The sequence below is a fragment of the Lasioglossum baleicum genome, chromosome 7, assembly GCF_051020765.1.
Source record: "Lasioglossum baleicum chromosome 7, iyLasBale1, whole genome shotgun sequence".
NCBI classification, from domain to species: Eukaryota; Metazoa; Arthropoda; class Insecta; order Hymenoptera; family Halictidae; genus Lasioglossum; species Lasioglossum baleicum.
In genome coordinates, this window is record NC_134935.1 from 5,266,894 (window position 1) to 5,294,758 (window position 27,865).

At 42.1% G+C, this 27,865-nt stretch overlaps 1 protein-coding gene across 3 annotated transcripts in view; it reads right to left on the reverse strand.

Annotated features, from left to right (window-relative positions):
* Positions 1-293: 293 nt before the first annotated feature.
* The window catches only part of So (SIX homeobox 1 protein sine oculis), a 53,011-nt gene continuing 25,439 nt past the window's right edge, over positions 294-27,865 (reverse strand). For 2 of the 3 annotated variants that reach the window (XM_076426943.1, XM_076426942.1), the window contains exons 4-5: positions 8,848-9,328; positions 295-7,700 (exon numbers count right to left, since the gene is read on the reverse strand). In XM_076426943.1, the coding sequence (XP_076283058.1) occupies positions 7,416-7,700; positions 8,848-9,328 (766 nt within the window). In that variant the 3' untranslated portion in view covers positions 295-7,415. Of the gene's footprint in view, positions 7,701-8,847; positions 9,329-27,865 lie in introns of all 3 variants that reach the window. The other variant, XM_076426944.1, reaches the window with a different exon arrangement.

Here is a 27,865-nt window from a genome sequence, read left to right on the forward strand (position 1 = left end):
GGCCGATGAGCATGCGTCGACTGCTCTTATTCCGCCCGGCTGACGGATCGGGGAAAAGACGTCGACAAGGAAGGGGCGAAATAGGGAACGACGGAGTCGAAGGCCCAGGGAGCCGATTAAAGGATCTTTCGATACTTTTTAGGATCGTCGGCGTTCGTCCTCCAGTCCTGAAAGCCGCCTTCGCTCTAGGAACTATAAAAAACGACAAGGTACACACGCACGATTCATTCTTAAAATTATTTAACGTTGCCATGAGCTACAGACGACTAAAAATGATCAAAATTACATTTTGAGTAGCTCGTAAAAATGCTAACCAATTTCGATGAAATTTTCAGCATGTACGGTGAATCCGAAAAGTATTTATGTAATCACTACGTTGCCGATTCTCGAAAATTTTCAATCAGGCTATTTCGTAATTATACAAACCGCTACTTTCGTAAAGCAGTGTTCATTGTCCTTCGAGATGAAAATTCGAACGGCTCGAAAAACTTTCAAAAATTTGCCTCGTCAATGAAACTACCACAGATTTGAAGATTGACAGACTTTTATATTTGGAATATTCCCGCGTATTGCTCCGAACAACAAAGATGTTTCAGTTGGAGAGAAAGAGAGTTTCTGGGACACACTGGATAATACGTATAATTTCAAGAGATTTTGCTAGCCTGATGATCGCCGATAGGGCAGACAAGATGTTTGGCCGGCACAAAGAAATCGGGTCACGTGGAAGGGCCAGATGCTCTTTTCCAGGATCGATCCTTGTGGCACAAGCGGATGGTTCCAGGCAGGGAACGTTGCGTACACTCGAACCGGCAAATATCGGCACAAAGACCCGAGGCCCCATGACCTTATCTGTCATCGGCGATCGCTGATAGAGCTAATAGAACTGGACCGATGCTCGTTTTGAAATAATTACCACCGCGTATCGTATCGACGATCTTTCTGAGCTGTTGCAGGTAGTTTCGTAAACAACGCTCCGTTTTCCCTTAAACGGAGCCGACTTTCACGGCGGGACGATCCTCTCGCGTTTGATCGAGCTAAATCCTCCAACCATCTTGTTCGGCGTTTTAACACGACACACAGCGTTTCGAGAGAATGCGGCAACGTCCATTTTTCGAAGTGCGAGATCTAGAAAAATGTTGTAAAACATTAGCAACATTAAATTTAGTTAGACTGATAAAATATGGAACGAATGGTCACAACAACCGTTTTTAATTTATATTAGTCAATATTCTGTGAACGTATTTATGCACATGTTATTTTCAATTTACTAAAATTGTTAGAGATAGGAAGACATTTTTATACGGTTCCTGCGTCTTGCAATCGACGAATAAAAATTTTATTTTGCATAAAGCTCAACTGGATAACTGACAACGTCCCAGCAGGCTTCTTTACCAGAGGATTAGCTTGTCTGGATTTAATCCAAATGTGCAGCTCGGAGAACGCGTTCTTGATTCAGTCAAGATTTCTCGCGAATCTAGGATGGGCTTGAATTGAATCAAAATTTCTTGTCGGACTGTCAGTTGACATTGGGATCGATCCAAATTTCTTTCAAGTCTGAATCGTGTCTTGATTTAGTTCGAATTTGTTACAGCACCAGCTTAGGTCTGGTTTTGGTCCAAATCTCTTGCAACTCGTGCAACTTTGATTTAGTTGAAACGTCTGGGTCAGATCTAAATTGTAAGTTCTCAACGAGATCGTTCGTTGGCAACGATGTCTCACTGAAAAATTCATTGATCGCAGAAGGATTAACAGGGATCTTGTGTGCAGGATACAAAGAGATGTAATCAGCTACGCGACGTATATAATAGTTTCCTTTTATTACTTTAAATAACATCAACTTTACTCGGTTACAGTTCGATCGTACATCGGTGACATCTTTACTTATTTATTTCATGCCTTCTTCGTTCTCTTTCTCTCTCTCTATCTATCTCTCTCTCTCCTTCTCTTTCTCTCACTCATTCATACACTTGCATAAACGCATCAGTCTCTCTTACTCTTTCTTTCGTTCACGGTTGCTTCTTCTAGAGCGATTTGTCTTAGTTAGTTGTGCAACGTTTAGGCTTGTCCGCTAAAATACACGAACGAGAAGAACTCCCGGTTATTAATAATCGTCCTTGCATCGTGAAGTATTCCCCGCGTGCGATATTGTGTCTCTATGTGTCTCTACGTGTTTCTACGTGTTCCTTCTCTAATTTCCTCTCTCTCTTTCACTCTCTTCCATTTAATCCTCTCATCTCACTTAATCTTCTGTCTTTCGTCGCTAGACAATTTGTGCAAACTTAGTTCGCAATTAAAACGAAACTTTGGTCGATTAACAATGATTAGATTGATCCCGAACTTCGAGTCGTCGAATGAAATTTTTATGATGATCACAGACTGCGGATTTCAATTTATCCAGATCATTCAATGACAAAATGAGATTTTAATATGTTTTGTACAATCCATCCGAATAATTTCGAATTTTCGTTAAGATCCGCAGTCTCTAGTAATGATCGTTCGCAAATAAATGTTCTGCGTGATTATGGAAAAAACATTTGGTAGAGAGTAAAACTAGAAAATGATCAATCTTTCGTAAAACATGATCGAGTAAAATGCGTAACAAATGTCTTTTTCTGTGTACACAGTTCGAGATAGAAGTTTCTTTAAAAAGGAATAGTAATTACATTTACAGTAGTACGTATCATTTTATAAATTAGGATGACTAAACACAGCTGTATCTTGGAGAACACATTGCAGAATCTTTTTGTCCGGATTTGAAGAAAACGATTGAATTCGTGATCATTGTAGATCTCCTGCAAGAAACTTTTTCGCAAACTGGTGTCGTCGAGAAGTATGTGTATACTGTGGCGTACAAAGCATATAGATTGTGCGTGAATCGAAATGGTTTGGCTCGTGTTCGTCGATAAAAATCTCGAAGAGAAACGCAACGATGGTCGAGATCTCGAGACGTTTCGTACACCAGACTTGATTATTTTTAACCTGTGTGCCATAATTTTCAAACGTTGCACCAGATCACGTTTAGTTGAATGAAATATAATATTATTTATGGCTAGACTGAAAATTGAGAAGATGAAATTCAAAATTGTTGAAAAATTAAAAAAATTAAAGATCTTAATATATGATTTCTTCTCTATTAAAATCAGTAAGGGAAGGAGTAACATTCAATTTAGTTTCTAGTTCTTGCAATCGATGCAGACAATTTTTATTTTGCATAATGATTCGCAGTCTATGGTTAATAGAAGTCATTAAAATGGACAGATAAAGAAGTTGTGCCGTAATTTCGAAGAAAACTGAAAGTGTACCATAACGCGGGACCAAATCACGTATAGTTAAATAAAATCAAGTATATTTATGGCTAGTAAAAATCATAAAAATGGACAGATAAAGAAGTTGTGCTGTAATTTCGAAGAAAACTAAAAGTGCAGCATAAGATCTGCGAAAAGATCTCCACCTGTTGCGATTTCCTTACGTGTACCAGGTGGCCTGAGAGTTTGGTACAGCGAAGAGTCAAAGGCGCGTGTTCTGTAGAAAAGCGGCTGTGTCTCTTTGCTCGTTAGTATCCGGCCTGTATCTCTCTCCCTTTGTCTCTCTTCTCTCTTCTCTCTTACCCTGTTTCGTCCCGAGGACTCTGTTTAAAGGGAAATCCTTTCCCTCCTCAACATCCTAGATAAGAATCTTACAAGGCAATGTCGCAGCGAATGGAATACATTCCGGGACATCTGCGCGAGAGATGTCTCCTAAATAGAGAACTGATAACTCTTGCCTCTATCCCATGACTCTGTCTCGCCTTTTCTTCCACTTTTGTCCCCTCTTCTCTCTCTTTCTCCCATTCTCTCTCACACTCGCTCTCTCATTCTCTCAAATTGTATTCTGCCGCCTATTGCTCTTTTCCACGATCGCACACTTTTCACTGACATTCTTCCCTCTTTCTCTCGCAATCTCTCTTTCCGCCTCTATCACTCTCGTTCTCCTCTTGTTATGTACAGACTGCGAACTGCGATTAAATGATAACTTACCCGCTAACTTATTCTATGACGGTGTCTATCATATACCAGGTGCGCGTCGAGTTTCGAATTTTTCGGTGAATTTTCGTCGGTAATTTACAAAAGAAATATTCATAGGATCGCGAGATTCTTTGCCTGTGTACAGAACGTTCGAAAATAAGAAGAGTTTCGATTCGAGTTGTTTGCAGCCCTTCTCGAAAACTTTGGACCTTTCAAAGCGAAAAGCTGACAAGAATGTGTCTGTCGAAATGTTTAGCCAGTTTCTTCAATAACATACAGGTGATTCTGGGAACTGGGACAAGTTACTGCTCTTTATTAAGTGAGACATACTCTTTGTAAGTGATATTTTCAATCAAACAGTATTTCTTCTTCTATATATACATAGTACTATTCAATACTCGATTCTTAGCAGTGCCAATATGTATAATAGCTGTACTTTAAAATACTATACACAAAAAGTATTCGTTCATATTTAATACTAGAACTACCGTCATTGTTGAGATTATGAAACTGTTTTTATCGGCGCACGTATCGAAATAAGAATTGTATAACATACAACAAGCTAATAATTAATGAATCAAGAGTGCACTGAATTTACTGCAGGCTCTATGCGAGCATTTTGAAAAATCTGAAACTTTTGGATAGCGGCGCAGAGTGTAATAGTGCGAAATATCGAGTGTGCGAACAACACCATCTATTCCGAGAAGAAAAATTTGTTTGCAGGACATTGTCGCGGAGATTAAATCGTCGAACAACTTGAAGCAAGGTGAACCCGTGGCTCGGTAGCGGCTGTAGCATTCATAAAAGGTGTTGCTGATTTAATCCGCGAAGGGACGATTGACACTAGCCAATTGGTTGGCAGGAAACAGCTGCTCCGCCTACTATGCGCCGCTTTGGTCGAGCTAATTTGCATACCATTCGAATCTACACGTTTCTGTCCACTTACTGGCACGTTTCAAATCATTTTTCAACCGAGAAGCTAATTAACCCTCTGCTAATCCAATTTATTTCTTCCTGGAAACCGAAGCGTTCCCGATTTCGAGCGACAGCGTTAAAAAAACGCTTGGTCCAATTTGTTGTTGGCCAATAGGAAAATCGCCAGTCTCGGGACAAGTCTGCAAGGACGAACACGTCACTTGCCACAGCTCATAAGTCTGAGCATTCTAAACAATTGAAATTATACAACATTGTCAGAAAGAATTTACACTAATGAGACACTAGAATTATATGGTGGTATTTTTATAGTAAGAAAGGTTCACCCGATTTGAACTGCACAGGGTGTCCAAAGATTGTTGCATTTTGCAGAATGTGCCGATTCCTGCGGCCGTTTGAAGTAACTTCTTTCTTTGCGACAATGTTCTTCAGCTTTGTTAAGGAGCTATTAACGAGATGATGTTAATAACTCCTGAACAAGGAGAACATTTCCGCAAAGAAAAGATCGCAGGAATCGCCCCTTTCAAGGAAGTACAACACTTTTGGCACTCCCTGTATAACAGCTTGAAGTTCCAACGAAGGAACACGATACCGATTTAATGTCTACATTTCTATTTGATTGAAAAATAAATTACAAATTGCTATCGATGATGTATTTCAATTCTTCGATTGAATCGTCAAAGTTCTCAATTAATTGACGAACAATCTGTACAACGAGAACAAACATGGCATATCTTGACAGTGATAAAGGACCGAATAAAAAGAAAAACTCCATGCAATGAGCCGTCATCAAGAATAATTATAAGTATCACGAGGTGAAATTGAATCGCGAGCACCCGGCACTCGCCTAATACAAACGAGATTAACTTAATCTTCTCTCGAATGTGAGTGTATACGTGTGTGATAATGTATACATGTCTCGTATGTATGTACGTGTATGTGTGTTGGTGTGGGTGTGTGTGTATGTGTATTATCTACATATGTACACAGGACAAACACAGAAGCGTACGGTGTAAGAAGATTGCGTATAAAGAGCATGTGTGGTTCGTTATAGCGACGTTAATTAATTAGCTGCTGGCTGGGGAGCCGTGCACGCCTCAGGAATCATTCTCCATTTTGCATCTCCGTTGTTGTCTTTTTGACGACTCTTCGTCCGTCTTCTCAAGGTAACGTCAGCCATACTGCCGCGAAAGAAACGAACGAGATGGATTTCTCGTGACGAATTCCACGCTGATTAAAACGATTTTAATCGAAATCATTTCTCAAGATGCAGCAGGAACTGCAAAATTTAGATTGACCACGTCGATTCGAAAATTTGGTTCACTGGATATATAAATTACTCGAAAAATCAGACGTTGTCGTCATAATGCATTCTCATTTCTGAATTGCAATTGCACGATTTATATATTTAGTATAATGATTAGACTGCGGATTTTATGCATTTATGACAAAGATGGGTACGTCTGATTTATGACAGTAAAAATATCTGAAGAATTTAAATAGACTAATGAATTACTTTCAACGTATTAAAGATATCCAGCAGGGACTTCAGACACTAAGACGTTCGAATAATTGAGGCCATACCGTAAAATGAATTTTGATCGTCCTGAGAGCAAGCTTTATTGCTCGAGCGGATCGTAGCATGGCGTCCGCTAATCCCGGACGTGTGTTCTCATCGCTCATACCAGCTGAAGCGTGCACGGGCTCGATCCCGACTACTGGTAACCGTAAATAACGTATGCGTTGTCTCTTATTCTGAGGAGCTAGGTACGGGCGTTAACGCTACGAGAATTAGGGGATGGGTTCGAGGGGTGCAGGGGTTTGCTGGATCCGTGAAAAAAAACAGACACGGTGCGCGGTCACCGCGTTTCTGGAAGTGTACGAGCTCTGCTTTGTCGCGCGTAACGCCGCGATACGCGATACGCGAAAAGAAAAATGCTAATATGTCTTTTGCTATTTCACCAGGAAGCGACTGTCCATCTCGATCTCCGCTCTAGCCGGCTCTAGAGCCGAGCTAGACCACTGTGCGACTTCTCAAAGCTCCGCGAGTCATCGTCATCGAGGCGAAACGACTTCGTGTCAAGAAACTACGAGTCGTTTCTCTTCGAAACGCTCGACGACGAGTCTGTTTCGATTTCGAACGATTTGTTCGATTTGTTAATTACACGTACCGGTGCGATCGACGATCTACGTGTTCGTTCCGTTCGATCTCTTCCATCGAGAACCCCGGGAACGTTCGCGATTGATTCTGAATTCGATTTGATACCGAGGTAGGGAAACGTTCTCCGATCGATTTAGGGGATCACAATAGTCCCGGACCGATCAATTCAGACCGATTACGGAGTCTTTCGGTTTACTCGGACACGTTGGCAAACGGTTTCGTTTTCAGAGGACGCGTGCCGTGGCAGATCCTTATGAGACCAGCTCTCCGTTCAGTTTCCTCTTGGTTCCTTTGCTCTGGCTGGCTGGGGCCCAGGGTCACAACGAATGATAATCACCCAACACGAGGCCGCTGTGATAACCTCCGTGGGACGTCGACATGCCCATGGAACCCATACCCTGGTACGCCCCCATGCCCATGCCGTTCATCGACATCGTGTTCATCGTGTTCACACCCTGCATCGTGTTCGGCAGCATCGTCGACGGCCCCATCGGACTCAGCCCACCCATGGAAGGAGCTATAGCACCCATCTGCATCGACGTCGCCGTGTGAGGAAGAGACTTCTGCAGGTCCGCCGAGGTCGGCGTGCTGATCAGGTAATCCTGTAACAGCCGACGCAACCGTTTTTCTAGAGCTTTCTTGTTTAGTTAAACCTATTTTTAGACGTCTTTCAAAATTACACGGAGATTTTTTCAAACTACAGTAAGGAGCGATACTGAATCAATAACCACAAGTTTTGTATAAATCATTATTTATTGCTAGGAATATAGAAGAATAACAAAAAATCAACTTTATAATTATTTTTATCATAGTTAGAAGTAACTTAAGAAATTTTATTCAATAATTAATGTCTCCTCGTTTAGCGATGACAACAAAAATAGATCGACTCGGTTTTGCACCACGTCCAACACTTGGCAATATTTAATATATTATTTATTTTTAATATTTCGTCCACAACCCTCGTGCTTGTAAAACTGCACTAATTCGCTTTGGCATACTTTCTACTAATTTTTTGCAATAATCCGGAGATATTTGTTTCCACTTTTCTTGAATTCTATCATACAAATCTGTGATTGGAATTGGTTGGGAGTCGTATGAATCCCGAGGTCGTCTTTTTAGTAAACCTCATAGATTATCTATGGGGTTGAGGTCGGGGCTCTGTGCAGGCTAATCCATAACAGAAAATTTTTTAGTACTGTACCAATTTTTTACACTTTTAGCAGTGTGCTTAGGGTCTCGGCCATGCATGAAAATTACATTTTTTTCTTCAAAAGGCATATTTTTAACAGCATCTATGAGATGATCTTGTAAAATATCCTCGTACATGTACTGATTCATGACGTCATTAATTCGGTGCAGTGATCCAACACCAAATGCTGTTAGACACCCCCAGTACATTAGGGATCCGCCTCCATGCTTTAACGTTTGTTTCACATGTCGTGGTTTAAGCCTAAATTTCTTAAGTTACTTCTAACTATGATAAAAATAATTATAATGTTGATATTTTGTTATTCTTCTATATTGCTAGCAATAAATAATGATTTATTCAAAACTTGCGGTTATTGGTTCAGTTTTGCTAAGGAGCAAAATACAGTAAGGACTGTATGTTAGGCAGCTTTTATATGAGGCCGACGATATAATCGTTCATAGAAAACCCCTTCACGCCTAGAGCGTGATTTTTTCGAAACGAAACAGAGACATAAGCGAATTCGATGAAGATCACCCGTGTTACTGAAACGTCATGCTAACCTGCGGGCTATAGTACTGCATGTAATCCAGCTGACTCTTCTGTTGGGCGCAGCTAGGTGGTGGCGGTGGCAAGGTCGCCGTCGGATGCACCAAGCCGTGTGTAGTTTGTGCACCGACCTGAAGATGTTGTTGTATCTGATGATGAAGATTCCGCTTGTCGTCACCGCTCTCACTACTGGCGTCGTGGTGTTGCATGTGGTGCGTCGGCGTATGAGGATGGCTCAAGGTCGAGCCGTGACCTTGATACGCGTGAGGACTTGAGACGGAAACGGGTGGCGGAAGTTGGTACATGTTCGACGTCTGTTGGTGCTCCACAATCTGTTGCTGTTGTTGCTGTTGTTGCTGCTGCTGTTGCTGTTGCAACGCGCAAGCCAACGGTTGCTGAGATTGTGGCGGGCCTATCGCTAGCCTCTTCGACTCGTCGCCGCTCTCGCTACTCGAATCGTGCCCCCCGCCGTGGGTCTTGTCCTCCCTTTGGCCACTGCAACAGAAAACGTTTGGTCGTGTAAGAAATGATGGACGCTGTCTATCGGGTGTTCTCTAAAATATATCTAAAATTATTGCTTTAATGGATATAATAGCATACACATGGTTCAAAAACGGTTCCATTTAACTTTTTTATCATTATCTTTTATTTTTTAATGGATATAATGATACAGACACGTTTCGGAAACTGTCAAGTTTTATTTTTATTTAAGAATTTTGGCGCCTCCCGCTGTTACATACAGCAAAAGAAATTGGCACTTTTAGGTACTTTTCAGAAATAGCTTTCCTGTAAAATTTCCATTTTGGACTTTTCTTCTGAACGAACGAATACACACTCCTTCCTCAGAGGCGGCTATATCGAACCGTAAACCGATCTAGCACGCGATCTCGCTCGAGGAGGCTCGCTCGATGATTCTGGATCGGCGTGGTCGCGTTTTACGTATCTTATCGATTCCACGAGCCTCTCGTTACACGGTTAACAATACATGGTGGCGTATCCCCGCATCCCAATTAATATATTTCCCGGCGAATCGGCCTCGCCGCGATTCGCGCTTTCGTAATATACCCTCTATCGAATAATCTCGCCCGGACCGGTCTCCCTCTACCCCGGGCATACGGAATGAGTCTAATATAATTACTGAACGAAAGAACCCGAGGCTATAGAGAGAAACAGAGAGCGAGAGAGAGAAAGGGATGGAGCAGTTCCGAGCGGTGATCGGCAGTGACTCGAAGCGGAAGAGGATAGGGGCACGGAATAATATCGGGTAAGATAATACCGTGGCCGATGCGTAAACTACCGAGAAGAGGGTACTTGTGAATTAAGGGTGGACGCGGAAGGGGATGGGGGGACGGGTAAAAACGATGGAAGAATAGGAATATAAAGCGAGATCCGGCGCGAGACAAAGAGACGATCTCGGTCGTCTCGTAAACTCAATTTAGCGGGCTGGACCTCCTCGAAGTCGAAACACGTGGGACCTGAAGGGCCCCGTGACTGTCCCCTTCTGCTTCTTCTTCTTCTTCTTCTTCTTGTTCCCCCTGTTCCTTCTACCGCGTCCCCACCACCAGAACATCACGCGTCGTCTTCCACCGTTCCGTTCTCTCTGCGTTCAGGTACGAGCAATCGTTAAGCGCTTGTTTTACAAGTCGTTTAGACGTGCCCGCCGCGATACGGCACTGTCTCCGCCGCAAGTGCCACGACACTTGTCTACGGGGTGTTGTTTTCGAGAACCGGTCCCCGGAGCCCCCGCGGCTAGGCTACCGAGCTGCTGATAACAGAACCCTGCATCGAACTCCTCTTCCTTGCTTATCCGGGATTCGTGTAAAAATTCACGGTAGTCGTCAGAGTCGGTTTGATCAACACGAGATTAAGGAATCGTGTAAAATTCACGGTAGAGTTAACGGTGCTGGTTCGATCAACGTAGGATTAGAGATCCAACATTCTAGGTCTGTCAAATGTTTGTTCCCGCTGTTCAGAGCTGTACTATCACCTGGGAGCGTGACGTATAGACAGCGAATTTAAAACAGTAAAAACATTAGAATTGAACTGTTAAACTATTAAGACAGAAGATAAATTTCTATTTCACTCCAGTTTGTTGCAATTCAAGAAGAAAACGTTTATTTCGCACAAAGATCTGCTGTCTAGTGATGTACTAAAGAAGTTTTCACTTTAAACATAAAAGTTACAGATCAATTGTTCCAGAAATGGCAGAATAACATGTTCCTCCGTGTGAGAAATGTGTTAAATTGATACAGGAACGGCTTATAAGGATGAAGGGACGCCGGGACGGTATAGGTGAGTTTACGATGAACTATGCGGCGGTCAAAGTGTTATGCTAACAGTCGTGTTCTCCCATTTCCAATGAATCCTGTCCGAGCGTAGGAAACGTGGCCATAGTTGTTTTCAGCGGCGGCGATCGCGAAATTATCGTCGCCAGGATCAGAAGCTAGCACCAAAAAAAGATCCTGTGTTAAAAAGGAATCGGCTCGGTGATCCTTCCCAGGATCCGACCCCGGTGTCTCGGCGAAGGCGACGATAAATCCGTTCGGCAGGTGAAAATCTGGTCCCCCGGTTGCAGGGGAGTCCCGGTTCTTCGTTCCCGGGACAACAAGAATTATCTCCGCGAGACGCGATGCAACAGATCCCACACGTGGAACGACGTAGTTTCCGAGACGGTGGACAAGAGGATCGGCTTGTTTCCACCGGTACTTTCCTCGCCACCCGTTGCATGCCAGGGTCCATAACCCCGACGAGGTGTCCCCAGGTATGCCTTATCCGAGGCAAGATCGCGCAGTAAATTTATCCGCGTTGCGCCGCGCGGCCACGAAAGAACGGAATCTTTCGGGCATTATTATTTTCATTAGGATTTGTGACTCATCGCGCGTAGGAGACATTTATTTGGCCGACTCGTTCGCCGTGACACCTACCACTCCGTTCACCTGGGATCAATGTCTATCTCTCTTCTTTCTCCCTCTTCTACTTTAGCCAGCGCAGCCTTTCAACCCCCTTGCAACCTGACTGCGGATTATACATAGGCACTCGTCAGACGAAAATGAGTAGGTGTAATGTAAAGCAGCAAAATGTTAGATGAATTTAAGGTATTTACCAGTATATTATTTTTAATCTATTAAATATATTCAGGAAGAAGTTAAATTTCTGTCTCAACTCAGTTTCTTGCGATTCAGATGGACAGATTTTATTTTACAGAGAGATCCGTAGTCTAGTGATTACGAAAAGTAATCATGACAATCGTATAGTCATTAAACATTTCTTTCGACCTAGAATAATTCCATTGTATATGATTTCGTTCATTTTATGAATATGAATAATTGATATAATACCTTATACAATACTTATGTAAATGTGTAGTAATTGATTAGACACCAACATATTGAATAATGTGAACAATATTGTGAATAATGGTACGGCAATTTTTAGACTCCCTAGTTGAAGACAATAAAGGGGAACTCGATCATCAAGGACGAACAGGTAGAACATCTAAGAGCCGTAAAAAAGTGTCCAGATGCCCGATAGGATAATTTGAATCGTCGTTATTCTTAATTGTTACCGATGCGCATCAGGAAGGTAATACTGAAATCACCCGAAAAACGAGGCCCCGCGCGGGTTTATAGCCCTGCGCAGATAATGATCGAAGGCGCGGCTGGTTTTATTAATCGAGCAGTTCGTAAATAAGCGCCGCTTCGAAATTCCGTCGGTGATTCGACGCCGTCGCTGCGTTGTAAGATCGATTCGTTCGCCCTCGAACGAAACGGAGAAACAGCCAGAAAATGGTTCCAACATTGGGACCCGACCAGGCTCGAGAGACAGATTCTATCTCGCCAGTCGAGAAACAACGGACGGACAATCTTTAAAACCGTCTTCCTCGCCGCAGGATCCCAGACCAGCTGAACCTTCGACGTTTGGAACAGTGAATTATAAATGCTAATCGGCATTTTCGGCGAGAACGGGATTCGTGAACGATGACGAAAGTGTCGGGCCTCGAACAATTAACACCAGAGCTATCAGAGGAGCAATCGAAGCGACCCGTTGCTGATTTTTATTGTTGTTAGGCGATTGTAGATGTCCGATTTCAGAATAAAACATGGGCGGTTAGATTTTGACTTTAGACTAAAGTTTCTTTAGGCGCACCGCGCACACAATTTGTGCTGGGCAGAGAATGAGAAGTATATCAATGAATTTTCTAGATGTCATACAATTAAGTGTTGATTATCTTGTCGAAAAATAATGAGTGTTGTCAAAAACGCTCGGACAGGGGTCTGCTTATTTCTGCACTAGATTCGCCAGAAAAGGTTTTTCGAAGGGGTTCTCGGCGCGTTAACAGAAAAACCCGAAAGCTAGGACCGCGAACCCTGACCCCAGTTGTTTGATAAAACAGGGACAAGGTACACAGGCGATATCGTGTGGTGGCTCGAATAAAGTGTGCGTCAACGCAGGGGCGACAGAGCCGATATAATCCGATTTTACGAGGCGGCCCGCGGGAGAAAAGGATTCCAGAAGGGAAAGGAGAGAAAGAAGGGGAACAGGAGGGAGATCCTATCTCGACCCCGTGCTGCTCTCTCCAGGCCGATATAAACTTAGACGCGAATTAGTGGAATCGCGCGACCCGATAGCATCTCATCTCGGGTTGGTCGGGTCCGGGGAATAACGCGTCGGGAAATTTATCGGGAAATTAAATTACGAATTATGCTAATCCCGAGTTCACTCTTGCCCTTCCCCAGCGAAACTACGCGGCTCCTCGTTCGACGTGTCTTTCTGACAGAAACGGTCAGCCGGGAATTGATATTTTGTACGCGCAGCAACGCGGTTAGGGTGTAATGCATCCCGCGCGCGCCGCTTTCGAATTGCGCGCCACCCATCATCCTCGAGGGTCTGCGGCCATTGGGGATGAAAGACGACGCCTCTCGGAATATCAACTACTTTATATCAACGGAATATAAACTAACCCGACGCGTTTCAGAACGTTATTCATTTCGCAGGACGCGTTATACTGGCAGATACAAGATACAATAATAATTGATGCGTCGTTTAGATTTTAATTATACGATTGCTAGACAGTGGATGTTATGCATTTATAACAAAAACGAGTAGGTGCCATTTGGAACAGTGAACCTATTAGAAGAATTTAAGAATACTGTTATATTATTTTCAACCAATTGAACATATTAATAAGGAAAATCAGTTTCTATTTCGCTCCAGTTTGTTCCAATTCAGGCAGAATATTTTTATTTTGCATGAAGATCCGCTGTCTAATGATTACTGATATTTAATGGCATCGAAATCGTTACCATTATCAGGACAAGGAAAGAATACAAAGATAATTAGAAAGTCTGCTGGTCGCATTACTCGTTCATCAGAGTGAAACAATCCATGTAACACGGTTTCCGGCCGCAACACTGTACGCATAGTTGCGGCTCGATCGATCAATTCGCAATTAAGCGAAAATTCTTACGGAATCCCGCGGAGTCGCCAAATTTTCAGCTCCAGTCAATTAAGATCTCACTGGCTGCCAGTCAGTTTCCATTTCCTCGTTTTTCTAACGAGTCTAATAATATTGTCTCGCGTTTCTAACGCGACGACGAGCGCAATCGGATCGCATCTCCGACGAGAATAGAAGCCCGAAATCTCAGATCTCTTGGCTCGGCTTTTAGCCGGCTTTCCGCCTCTTTCTGCCCCACTCTCTCTGTCTCTCTCTCTTTCTCTCTCTCTTTCACTTTCTGCCGGTGTTGGTCGTGTCTCGATGCTCTCATCTCTGTTCTTCGAAAACCGAGCGGGATCTAGGAGCGTGTGCGTCGTACGCGTGTCTCGCGCGAGACGCCACGCTGACGATCATGCTCTCTCGGCGCGGTGTTGCGTCTCACGCCCTCCAAATTCCTTTCTGGCTAGCAGGTCGTAATCGAGCGAATCGCGAGACATCGCTGCCGAAAATCCCACCAACCGAACGAGACTTAGATGAAAATCAGCTGGCACTTTTCTGGTTGCGCCTTGTCGGTACAACTTCGGTGAGCGACGCACAGAGCGAGCGTATACGACGATTGGACATTCGTGTACTTAGGAACTTCATGTCTAGACAATCTTTATGCATTTATAGCAAAATTAATTTTAATCATTATTAAAAGACATCTAGTAGATCCTTATAAAGCCGTTAGGGAAAAAGATTGGCACGATATTCATGATTTACCATTTTAGCGAAGCATGGCCTGAAGACATAACGCTTACGAACAAGATTTACCTACCACTGTTTAGAAACGATAACAATAAACAAGCTGGGTAACACTACGTAATATTTCTGGTGTCATCTTCCTGACATGTTCCACCGACGCGGCGGAGTCCGTCAGTGCCAAAGAACGCATGTCCGCGGAACGAGAATCCACAAATCAACGGGGCTCAAAGTTAGCCAAACGCGTGATCGTCTTTCGAAAAGTGAGTCGAACGAACCAGCGGGTGCACGGGAAGATAACGGCAAAGCGGATCTGTCTGGCGAACCGTGGCCGAAACACGCGAAACTTGACTTCCTGGCGGAACTTTCATAAGATTACCTGCGAATTAAAGGGGCACTGGGTATTATCCGTTTCCTTGGAACAGAGGGAAGACTACGGATTACTCAACCGAGGAAAATGGAAAGGTACATCCCGCGACAAAACTGCTAGGTCGTTCAGAAAATTCTGTAGCTGCTCGTAGAGAGCTCTGGTCCACGTTGCGTTCAAAATGTGCGGCGTTTACAATTTAAAAAAAAATTGTTCACACATCAGCTGTGATGCTGATGCTGTTGGGTCCAATTTCGAAGAAGCTATTCGTTTCTAAAAGCTGTACGAATACTTTGTACAATGAACTGTAGTTTTGTCGCGGGATGTAGAAGGAAGGAAAGCTGGAAAAAGAGGCAGGAAGGCAAACTGCTCCGCCGATCTCGAGGAGCTGTGGCCGAAGGACGCAGAGCAAATTGAATATCGGTTTTGGCTAGTTTGTCAGGGGGCAGAAGGGAGGAAGCTAGGATTTTCCCAACGGTACCCCCCGGTGGTCCCCTTCGACGGCCACTTCGAGAGCACAGTCTCGCTTCTTCTATCCATCCCGGCCGGCAGGTGAGCACGTCGAGGAACCAGAAGGTAGGGACTTCTGCCGGCAGCTGATTCCATAAGCAGATAGGAAAGAATTTCTTCGGCCTAAAATAATGGGGATGCAGCCTACCGTGTACACACCGCCTCTGTTTACAAACTTCGACTCTCTCTCTTTACTCTTTCTCTTTCTTTCTCCCGCGACTCTCCACGTGGTCAAGCCTCGGCTCCTCTCTGGCCTTTTCTTTTCTTTCCTTTTATCCGCGCGTGTGTATTCTTGGCCGACCACCCCTCTGACTGCTAAATCCCACCGTCGCGCAATTTCACGGGAAAATATCTTCCTGCTCGGTTGTACCTCTCTCTTTCTCTCTCTTGAGCTTCCACCGTGTACAATTAAACAGTAGACTGCGGATCTTTGCGCATGCATGACATATATATACATGTATAGTCTAATTACAGTATTTTTAGGCGTAGGTACCTAATATCATCATACCTAATACCTCATATGGTTGAGAGGTGAAATGGGGTACCATAAAAAAGAAGAAATTAAAAATTGCAGTATCTGGAGAACGATGGCTCGATGCAAGATGGGGTCTTTGATACGGGGGATGATGGGGTACTATGGTTGTTCATGTGTAATATTATATGTATAAAATATGTAATATTATATGTATAAAAAACAGTGATTCTCACTTCTACAAAAATGAACTGTAAAGTATAACGCATAAACATGCCAACAAATTCTCTGCTCGATTAGTTTTAATTGCATGTTGTCCTGATAAATCTATCCTAACTCTATTCCCCATAAATCTATCCGGCCATATGGTCTAGCAAGGAAAAGCTGTAGAATCAATGAGACTTGATATAGTATAGTATAGAATTACTGACGAATATCATGTGGCTAATGTCAGTTAATACTGCCGTCGGCTAAAGCTGCCGTCGCACGTTTGCCTCGGACAGTTGGCCAAAATACAATTTTTCAAATCTTACGTAAGATGAAAAATTTAGATTGTCTGAGCTATTGAAATATATGTATGAACAACAGCTTACCAGTTTTAAATGTATTTATTTATGTACTCGTGTAGCGTTGTTATGCATTGCAAGTAAAGACTGAAAACAACCAAGACTAAACAATTGAACTGGTGGCTGGAAACTTCGCACTTTTCATCATCCAATGTTGTTCGTTACTGCTAATTTAATTATTGAATTGTTGGCTGGAATATTTGCACCTTTCATCATCCATCGTTGTTCGTTATCGCTAATTTAATTATTGAATTGTTGGCTGGAACCACTTTGGACGCGATACACATAAACACACAAAGTGCAATGATGGGAGAACAATAAAAGCTAATAGATGTTAATGAAATCTCACAACCAACGTTGCTCCAGCCAGCAATTCAACTTCTGCCCGAAACATTTCTTGCTATCTGAAGAAATAAATATTCTCAAGAAATATCACGAAATGTTAAGCAGATCGCTTGACTTAGGTGACTCGCGAGGAATTCTTAAAAGGTAAATCGAAAGATTGATAAAGCCTGAATTCAGATTCTCGGGTTGATAGGAGCGATCGATCGGTAGGTAGTTGACCACTAATAGCTACGTGACAGACCGATAAAATCGCAGCAGGTAAACTCAGTAGTCTTCCGTCGAATAACAGGACCGCTGCGTTAAAACGCTTTCGGTGTTCCGGAATTCTTTAATCCGGATTACGCTGAACCTGCCACTCGGTAGTCTTCTTCGTCTCCGCGGGACCGTGTTACACAAGCGAGCGGGAATCGGTCTGTCGCCTATTCCTCAACCACCCGGTCAACGGAACAGCCTCCGGGAAACTTTCGTTGCCGCACACGGGAGGTTCGTTAATAATCATGTCAATGATCGCCTGATCGGTCTCGCCGCGCGAAACTGATTTAAACACAGATCGAAATCATCTCTCGCGGACGAACCACCCAACGAGCCTCCTTTTATTTCCCGGGAACACCTTATGCAAATCGATCATCGGACTCGGCATAGATTATCGAAATCGACGAGTCATGTTTCGTTTATTTTCGTTCACAAACAGTGAATATTTTAAGTCAACCTCTGAGGAACAATTTCAAATATACGCCCCCAAAACAAATTGATCTTTCTTCGTATCATTCGATAAGGCCCCAAAAGAGAATACACTGTGGCAAGTTTCAAGTTAGCACCCCTACCACAAGGGTGGTTACAGGGTGTTTATAATTACGAAAAAATTCGTGAACATTCTACTCAATCGCGCGCACAATTGTGAATTTTTGCTGAATTTTTGGTTGCAAAATCGCGATTTTTATAAAATTATATTACAATACAATACAGGGTGAGCATGGTTCGATATACATATTATGCTCTATTTCTCCCGTTCTGCTTAACAAAAAATTACGAAAAAATTCATGGACGTTGTACCTAACAAGACGCAGGACTGTTAATTTTTTCCGAATTTTGGACAACAAAGTTGATTTTTGAAAAATTCTAGAAACTTAATACTCCTGATTTTACATCGAAGTTATCGGATGATCATAAAAGTTTCCCAGATACCAGTTTTATATAAATTCAGATTTGATGCACAAAGTGCATCGTAGCGACTGAAATAAAAGCTCGATTGTTCTTCGGTCGACGTTACTTTTAATCCGCCAATCGTAATCGAAGCCTCGATTTTCCGAATGGAGGAAACTAATTCGTTTCGAGCGGCAATCGCTCCCGCGGCCGGCAAGATTAACGGCGCGATAATTACGAGGGTAACATGGATAACGAAACGAAAGACGAATAGCCGGACAGCGGATATTTCGCGGGGAAGAGTTATCGACCTTTTGAACGCGGAAAATGAATGGCGCTTGATCCTCGACGGATCGACTTGTTTCGACGGGAATAATCGCGCGGAAGAATGCATTCTGCCACGGCAAACGCTGCCAGAAAATCAGAATTTTCATGCCAAATGCCGGCCAACAAGGCGGCGAGACGCTTACCTCTCCACGGCGGCGTCGGCGGAAGAACGGCGACAAACGTTCGATCGTAAATTTCCGTCGCGGGATCTAAGAATGCTTCAGGGATCGAGCGCGCGTGCGTGGTCACCTCTGCGGCGATCCAACGACGATTGAAATATGGCGGGGATTTGCCGTATGTAATCCGGAGGGATGTTTATGCATTTGCGGCAGACGCGATTAGTAAATTACCGAGCAATTGTAGTTCCTTACTTCGGTTTAGGTTGCCTTGAAACATCTTGTCAATGTTATCATTCAGAAATGCATAATGTGATGGAGTAATTTTTACAGAAAAATCTGGTATCCTTTCAACATCCATTTTGTTTTTGCAAACCACACGTTCTCTTTCTCTATTGTTGGACGAGATCTTTTCTGTAAATTGTATTTTTGTATACATATTAGACCTTCTACATCGATTACAAATATCCCTCTGCGTTCCGTACAAAGCAAACAGTTAAAAACTCTAATTTTGTCAAATATGGAGTATTTTATATTTATCATTTTTAAGCACCTTCGTAATAATATTCATATATCAATAATAAAAATGCACGAGACATTTCATCATCGTGGAAATGAGATGTCTCGTTCTTTGTAGTTCTTTGTATGTAGATTGAGTTAATATTAATAGTTCATAATTAGTAACGTAAATTCTGTTGACAACATTCGAAGACGTACACTGAACAGAAGGGAAGCACGCGTGCTCTTCATCGCCTGAAACGAGCCGTTTCAACAAAAAGACAGCCGAAATGTACTCTGCGTTCTCGAAACAGGGAGCCCCACGCGTTAGCCATTTCTATTTACGCGTAAGTCATCGTAACAGTCCTTGACCACGAATTTTATTGCACGGTATTAACGGCGTTTTACGAGGATCGTAGGTTTATAGGAACAACAAGAAACATGATTCGAGTGCCACGCAAACGGTCCGATGTTCCTGGGTAGCTTTAATAGACTGCACGAAATACGGTTGCGAACATAGCCGAGTTTAGAGCGAAACACAACCGCGCCAGTATTTACTTTCTTCCTGACTGAATAACTTAGCGATTTCTAGTGGCTTCTCTGCGGATCGCCTCGACCAGTTTCAATTTACAACGGTGCTGTAGGTGTCCGTAATCCCCGGCGAAGATCGCGAGTTTACGGAATTCGCGGGAATTCCGAGGATCTTCGAGCGATTTTAATCCTCGTCTGTTCCTCGTGTCAATTTGACACAGAAACTTCGTGACTATTATTTTTTTAATGCGAAACACATAACTGAGACACCTAAGATAGAAATGTTAACTCATCAATTTGAATAAGAAGATATACAAAATAACTATCATAAAGAAAAAGAATTATTTTCTTTTTCAACATGATTAATTAGTTGGAAATAGCATAGCAGAATTTTTTAATTCTTCTGTTTTTACTGTTTCAATTTACTCCATTTTTATTGAATTTAACTCATCAATTTGAATAAAAAAATATACAAAATAACTATTATATAAAGAAAAAGAATTATTTTCTTTCTTAATATGATTAATTGGTTGGAAATAGCACAGCAGAATTTTTAAATTCTTCTGTTTTTACTGTTTCAATTTACTCAATTTTTATTGAATTTGACTCATCAATTTGAATAAAAAAATATACAAAATAACTATTATTACGAAAAAGAATTATTTTCCTTCTCAACATGATTAATTAGTTGGAAATAGCACAGCAGAATTTTTTAATTCTTCTGTTTTTACTGTTTCAATTTACTCAATTTTTATTGAATTTGACTCATCAATTTGAATAAAAAAATATACAAAATAACTATTATTACGAAAAAGAATTATTTTCCTTCTCAACATGATTAATTAGTTGGAAATAGCATAGCAGAATTTTTTAATTCTTCTGTTTTTACTGTTTCAATTTACTCAATTTTTATTGAATTTAACTCATCAATTTGAATAAAAAAATATACAAAATAACTATGATAAAGAGAAAAGAATTATTTTCTTTCTTAGTATGATTAATTGGTTGGAAATAGCACAGCAGAATTTTTAAATTCTTCTGTTTTTACTGTTTCAAATTACTCAATTTTTATTGAATTTAACTCATCAATTTGAATAAAAAAATATACAAAATAACTATGATAAAGAGAAAAGAATTATTTTCTTTCTTAGTATGATTAATTGGTTGGAAATAGCACAGCAGAATTTTTAAATTCTTCTGTTTTTATTGTTTCAATTTACTCAATTTTTATTGAATATAACTCATCAATTTGAATAAAAAAATATACAAAATAACTATTATATAACGAAAAAGAATTATTTTCTTTCTTAACATGATTAATTAGTTGGAAATAGCATAGCAGAATTTTTTAAATTCTTCTGTTTCTACTGTTTCAATTTACACCCTCCGATTTTTGTCATAAATACATCAAATCCGCTGTCTAATACCGGCAAAAGTGGAGGCAGAAAAACCTCGATTAGGATTACCTTTATTCTTGTGAAGGACTTTAAAAATTCAGGCGAGCAACCGGTCGCGTCAGCATCGTTATTTTTTCTTCTTTCATCGTGGACACGTCGGGGCAGAAAAACCTCGATTAGGATTACCTTTATGCTTTTGGAGGACTTTAAAAATTCAGGTGAGCAACCGGTCGCGTCAGCATCATTATTTTTCCTTCTTTCATCGTGGACACGTCGGGGCAGAAAAATCAAGAGCGTCTCACGCAACGTCGCTCCAGGACGAACAGTTCCTCCAGAAAATGAATTTTTTCGCTCGGATACGTCCGCCGTGACGTCCATTGTTCCCCCGGAAGGACGGGAAGGCAGGAGAGGCGAAGAGCAGCGTCAGACTCGTACCAAGGTAACGCACAAAGGAGGGATGATGCTCTGTGTGCTCCGTCGATGTGAAACAAAAGGAAAGAAGCTTCGGAACCGATCATGCGCGAAACGTGTATCGCGGGGAAGCGAATTCGACGGGGAGGAAAAAAGAAAACGTTCACGGCTGGCGTTCGGCGCATCCGTCCGGTGAAATAAGCTGAGCGCTCGAACTGTTATGAGAATAACTTCGATTAACTGTTAAACGGCCTGCAGGATTTATCGTACGACTAATTGTACGACAAAAGTTCCTTCGACCGTTTCTACATCAGTTGCAACGTTTCCAGTGCTGTTGTACAATCTATAGTTATGATTTGTTGAAGCGATTAAAAGATTGTTTCCAACCTATGAAACATATTAAGAACACAATGCGTGTTTGTTATAACTGATTCGAATAACTTTTATTTTCTATCGACATCCGGCGTCTGATTATAATGAACATTATAATAGTTACGCATTCGATGTTACAGCAATTATCAAGCCGATATTTGAGCCGATATTATAACAATCATGAAACCGATATCGGAATCAATATTCGAACCGATATTGTAATAGTTGTAGAGCCGATTCTAGAATCTATATTGTAACGGATACGGAATTGATAGTCGAACGAATAGTAAAACCATAGCCAGAATCAATTCCGCCGACGATTGTTATATTGAATCAATTTCGTTTCATATTTCTGAGAGGTGATATACAGTGAAATGATATCAATCATTTGTTTTTAACATATTAGATGTATACGAAAGTGTTGATCTATTTTCCAGCCCCATAAATTTATATGTATTATTTCAATTTAAAATTTTAGCACAAATGTGGCACGGGTTTCCGTTGCCCGACAGCTCCAAAATCGTACACACATCATTTTCTCAGTAAATCTCACAATTTAGGGGGGATAAGAGAGCAACCCTACTGAACACGTCTACGAATTTTTCTGCGTTCTGCATTCGTGCAAGGATACGGAAGTGTGTTCGCCGGGGCGGATGATTTCCTCGGATGTTTCGCCGAGCGAAAGGTTATACAGCGGCCCATGGTGCACCAGATTTAATCCGATGCACGAGACTGTCCGCGATAGTGAGTCGTAAACCGTCCAGAACGACGAAAACGCGGCGTATGAAGACGCGGATCTGGCACCGGGTCTCCTATCGGTTGTTCTTGCTGTCTCCCGGGGCTGCACGGAACATTTGAACCTTATTGTTCGTTACGACGTTATCCTATTGTTTTACTCGTGTTTCCCTGGGCGAAAATATCTCGTCCAACTAACTCGGATACAATAGGTCTTTATCTATCCGGGCTTTTATGCGAACTAATTCTGTCGCAGAACACGCAGAACACGATTTATCGGTTCGTGCGATAACACATTTATAATAGACCAATTTGAGTAAATTTTGTATTCGTTCTAACAAAAATTTCCGTGTAACATAAGCTACAACACGAGGGCTTCACATGAACGAGCCTCCTTTTCGTTTCTGTTCCATAAAACCGCCAAAAAAGATCGTAGATCAAATTCGGAGCAGTCGTCGCAAACAGGAAGCGCTTCAATCTTCAAATCCACGGTAGATTCGGCCACAAAAAAATTTTCTAACGTTTGGTCCCAAAGTGTAACGCCACGTTAGTGGTTTTGTGATGTTCGACTGCGGCCTGTTGGACGCTGGCAGAGGTCGGAGGAAACGATGATGGCCTGCTGCGCTTTAGTTGAATGCGTTCGACGTCTATATCCGACCGGCGTGACGCTTTTTCGTCTTTCTTTTCGTCGCCTCTTTTTCGCGGTAGCATCCCGCCAGCGGAAGCATTTTCGTATGACGTATACCTACGTATGCAACGGTACACGCACACGTTCCCTTGAACGGTGTCGAGTTACTCGTCAGCTCTCCGGACACAAAGCTTATGTAAGTACGCCAAGAAGCTTCGATCCTCGTGGTACGCGCAACCTCGTCCCCCGTGTCCGGACCGTGTTATTCGGGCTTAAGTTTCGCTCGCATAAAGATATACATATGCGTTGCGCGCGTCGCGAAACCATGAACACGCGGGGATTGTTTAAATGCTTCGTAATCACAAAAGACGTACAATAAATAATAAGAATTGAACTAAAAGTGTACCCGCTTGTAGGGAACTGTCGTAAACGTTGGAACAGTACGCACAGTATCCACATTATCGCACTGGAAACACAAATGTCTTGGTTGTCAACTTTAGTTCTGTTTATAAACAAATCTTTCATGAGTAGACTGCGGATGTTTATGCAATTTTCCTAGACGAATTTTAAGAATGTGGAATTAAATAAAATCTTGTTTTCAGTGGCAGTAGCCTTTTCGTAGATCTGAAATACATAAAAACCGTACTACACTCCGACGAATTTTATATTCTACCATTTTCTGCAAATATTTCGCAATCTATTCACGAGCATCGGAAGCGAGAGGTCGTGTTCAGTGGAGCCGTGACAAGCGAAAGCTACAAATGTGTTCTAAACAGTTTTATTGTGTTTCTAACTCGTTCGTTTTCAACCGAAACTTGTTCAACCCTGATTGCTTATGCATATCGAAACAAAATTCTTAAAAATCACATGTTTCCCGTTACACGAGAGACCCCTAATTATCTCTCAAGCTAAAGCGCGGGCCGTGAAAGGGTTAATGAGTTCTTAGCTGCGTGCGATGGGTTCGAGAAGGTGTTAAACAGTCGCCACGAAAATGTTAGGAATCTGACAATTTACAAATCACTGTGGCCAACATCTTCGCAGCTCGGGCAAGTTTCCCGTTTTCGAGAGGATCGTCTCGTTCCTCGAAACGGAAGCTTCAAGGTCGCGTTGGTACACATGCGATGGTATGCTCGGGCTCCGGTTCTCCGAGCGAGTGGTGCATTCTGGGAATGCGTGCATGAATGAATGCCCCCTCTGTCGGTGGACAGTTAACAGAAGAAAACGAGGGAGGCTCGCTCGGAGGAAAGAAGAGGGAAAACGAGGACCAAGAAGAGAGGGAGAGAGAGAGTGACGAAGATGACGAAGAAGAGGAGCGAGGAACGCGAGCAAGGGAGGATTGTTCTTTTTGAAACGGCAGCACCGGACGAGCAACGACGCCGCGAGGACTAGGCGGACCCTTTTTGGCCCCTTACGTGCCCATATGTGGCCCCCCTTTCCGCCCCTCGTCCTGTCAGATTTGACGTGGTCTTCTTTAAAAGCGGTTTTCACCGAGGGCCCTACCCGCCTTTTTTGTCCGCGTGAACCCGAAAATGGCTGAGGCCACGCCAACATGGCCGCCCCAACGCTCTCTTCTTTTCTCTTTCTCTCTGGGTCGAACCAGAGAAACCTTTACCGTCCCTGGATTCAATGTTCACCGAACATCCAACCCCCCGGTATCACCTCTTTTATCTTTTTCTCTCTTTTTCGTCCTACGAATCCTTTGTCACGGGGTCGTAGGTCGAATTAGGCGAGCATTATTCCATCCCGATGTCTCTCCTTCGAGGAAATTTCACGATTGTCGTCGCTGAACGAAGAAACTAATCCCTCAGTCGATAGCGAACTACGATTCTTCTATCAGACGCAGGGAAAGTTCTGTCGCCTTCTCTTCTTCGAAAAATTCAAGTTCTTACAAACAAGACAACCTGTTACGTCTACAGTAAATTTTCAGAATATGAATTCCTCAAAATAATAAGAAGCACACAGAACGACAATAAAGGTGGATTTCAAAATAAAACTGACGCGGTAAACACCTGTTTAGAAGCTAATCTAAATTAATGGAACTTCTCTTTATGCATTTAATCTGACCAGTGGAAGATCATCCGTGAGAACGGGAATCCTCTCGTACGTTTTAATCCTAAACGTTTCACTTTTCTTTTTGCTGTGTGTAGTGACGTAATCACTAAATGACAGAATTTATCGCTAAATATTAAATGGCTACAATACGCGAATATTTCCGAGTCTGCTGAAATTATTGGTAGCATAAATCGTTTGAACCGCTGTAATGTTGCAATGCAACTCGTAAAATGCAACTTTATCGCGCGCAGTACACGCAAGTTACGCAGAAGCTACTTTGTATTCGGTCGACCAATAAATTCACGGATATGAGCTGGAACTTTATTCACCACTAGCGTACAGACGTTAAAGCTGCCTTGTTCCCTAGCTCGTATCTTTACGTAGAAATGTTCGCCTGTTCGTACAAATAATTTAAGCAGATGCACCGGCGATCCCGTCTTATTGCGAACTATTTGTCGCACAGTTTTCTACGGTTCAATTAGTTTTCCAAGAACGGTTGCGGAACTTTGAAGAGAACATTCAAGCAATGTTGCACCGTGTGCTTCGAGTAATATCCAGCAATATTTATGATTTATTGTACACTTTGGAAATATTGAATTTCACGGTGGTATTCCACTTTGAGCTCGTACTCATACTCTATTTCAATTAGAGCGCAGTATATTCATGTTACAACATTTTCACAACAACAGTGGGCAATTTTCTATCACATTAAATTGTGTTGCTGCGGGTCGTTAAAATTTAACAGGCTCTCAAATACGCCGTATTTCATCTATCGCAACTATTATGTAAAATATGAATGGAATAGACACAAATCAATTCACTTACAATTAGTTAGCATTAACTGAAGAAATATTAACTGTTAAAGCAAACATCATAATTTAACATTTATACGTATACTCTCTTTATTATTTAACTTGCACGTAATTCAGTGTAATGAAAGAAGAAATTACACACGTACATATTTGCAGTAATTCAGCAATAATAAAGTAAATCGTACTTCAGAAATTTCATAAAAAGTGACGAACGTCGTCCACTCTGAATGGGAGTGTAAGATAACAGCTGGAATCAATCTGACCCGTTGTTTCAGATGTTCAATATGAAAAAATAAGAATAACCATCGTCGATACGCAACAGTTGCGTCATAAAGCGAGCGTCGCGTCTGCAGCAGGACCGAAGGCGCTCTATTTCTATTCAATGATTTCGAAGGAATCGGCAAGGGTCCGCCCATAACGCGTCGACGCAGAAATACCGCGGTCTGATTGACGCTAAGGCCGTCTCGTCGTTTTTGCGTCCGATTCGTGTTGCTCGGGACTGTTCGAGGAGTCATGCGAACGATGAGAAACGAGCCGATCGCAGCCGATCGTTGCGAAACGGGCCAAACGGGAACAGACCATGGCTCGCCAGATCCTAAATCTGAATGAGAGATCATCGGCGAACAGGAACCGCGACCGAACTCGTCAACACCGCGAACGAAAGCGCGAAATCGTGGAAACTGGCTATTTATACGCTCGTTCGCCGGCCGGAATTCACGAAATTGCTGGCCCCAGGGAAACGAATGAATGAAGAGGAGAAACCCCCGCCAACGCGTCGCACGGTGGTTTGTCTACTGTGTAATAATTAGACTGCGGATTTTATGCATTCATGATAAAAATAGCTACGCACAATTTAAAGCAGTGGTCATATTAAAAAGATTTAAGGACATCAGTGTATCAGTTTCAGTTTAATGAGATAATGAAAAGATGACAAATTCGTTTATTTGCCACCTGTGTCTTGCAAACAATGCAAATACGTTTTATTTTCCATAAAGATCCGCAGTCTAGTAATAATCCAGCGAGGAAGAAAGTCCGAAATCGTCACTAGTGGAATTTGGAACATTAAAATGGAACCAAATAAAATATTATTTTTAGTGGTAGTAGCCTCCGCAGGTGTGGAATAAATAAAAAATCACAATTATTTAAATCACATGTCCCTTCTCAGGGATCATAGTGCATTCAAATTTGTAAAGTACTTGTCCTTCAGGAATGCCAATGTTGTAGCACGAGATTTTTCATCTTGTAGCGTTTCTTCTGGATTTTATAGTTAAATGACCTGTTCCACATTTTTTATTTTATAATTATTGAAGTTACAAGGGTAACTCCATTAGAAATGATTAGATGAATTTCTTCATTCAAGCACGTGCCGTTATAAAAATTGCGAGATATTTCAATGAATTTAGTCTTGTAATTTCCATGAAACAATGCGTACCAGTCCTATATTGTGCTCGGTACGGTTAGAGTTAAAATGTGTTCGATGGAGAGTTCACCACGAGGAACGTACGAGGGTTAGAAGGGTTGAAATGAAACACATTTTCGAGAGTGGCTGAAGGAGACCAAGGGCTGAAAGTACGA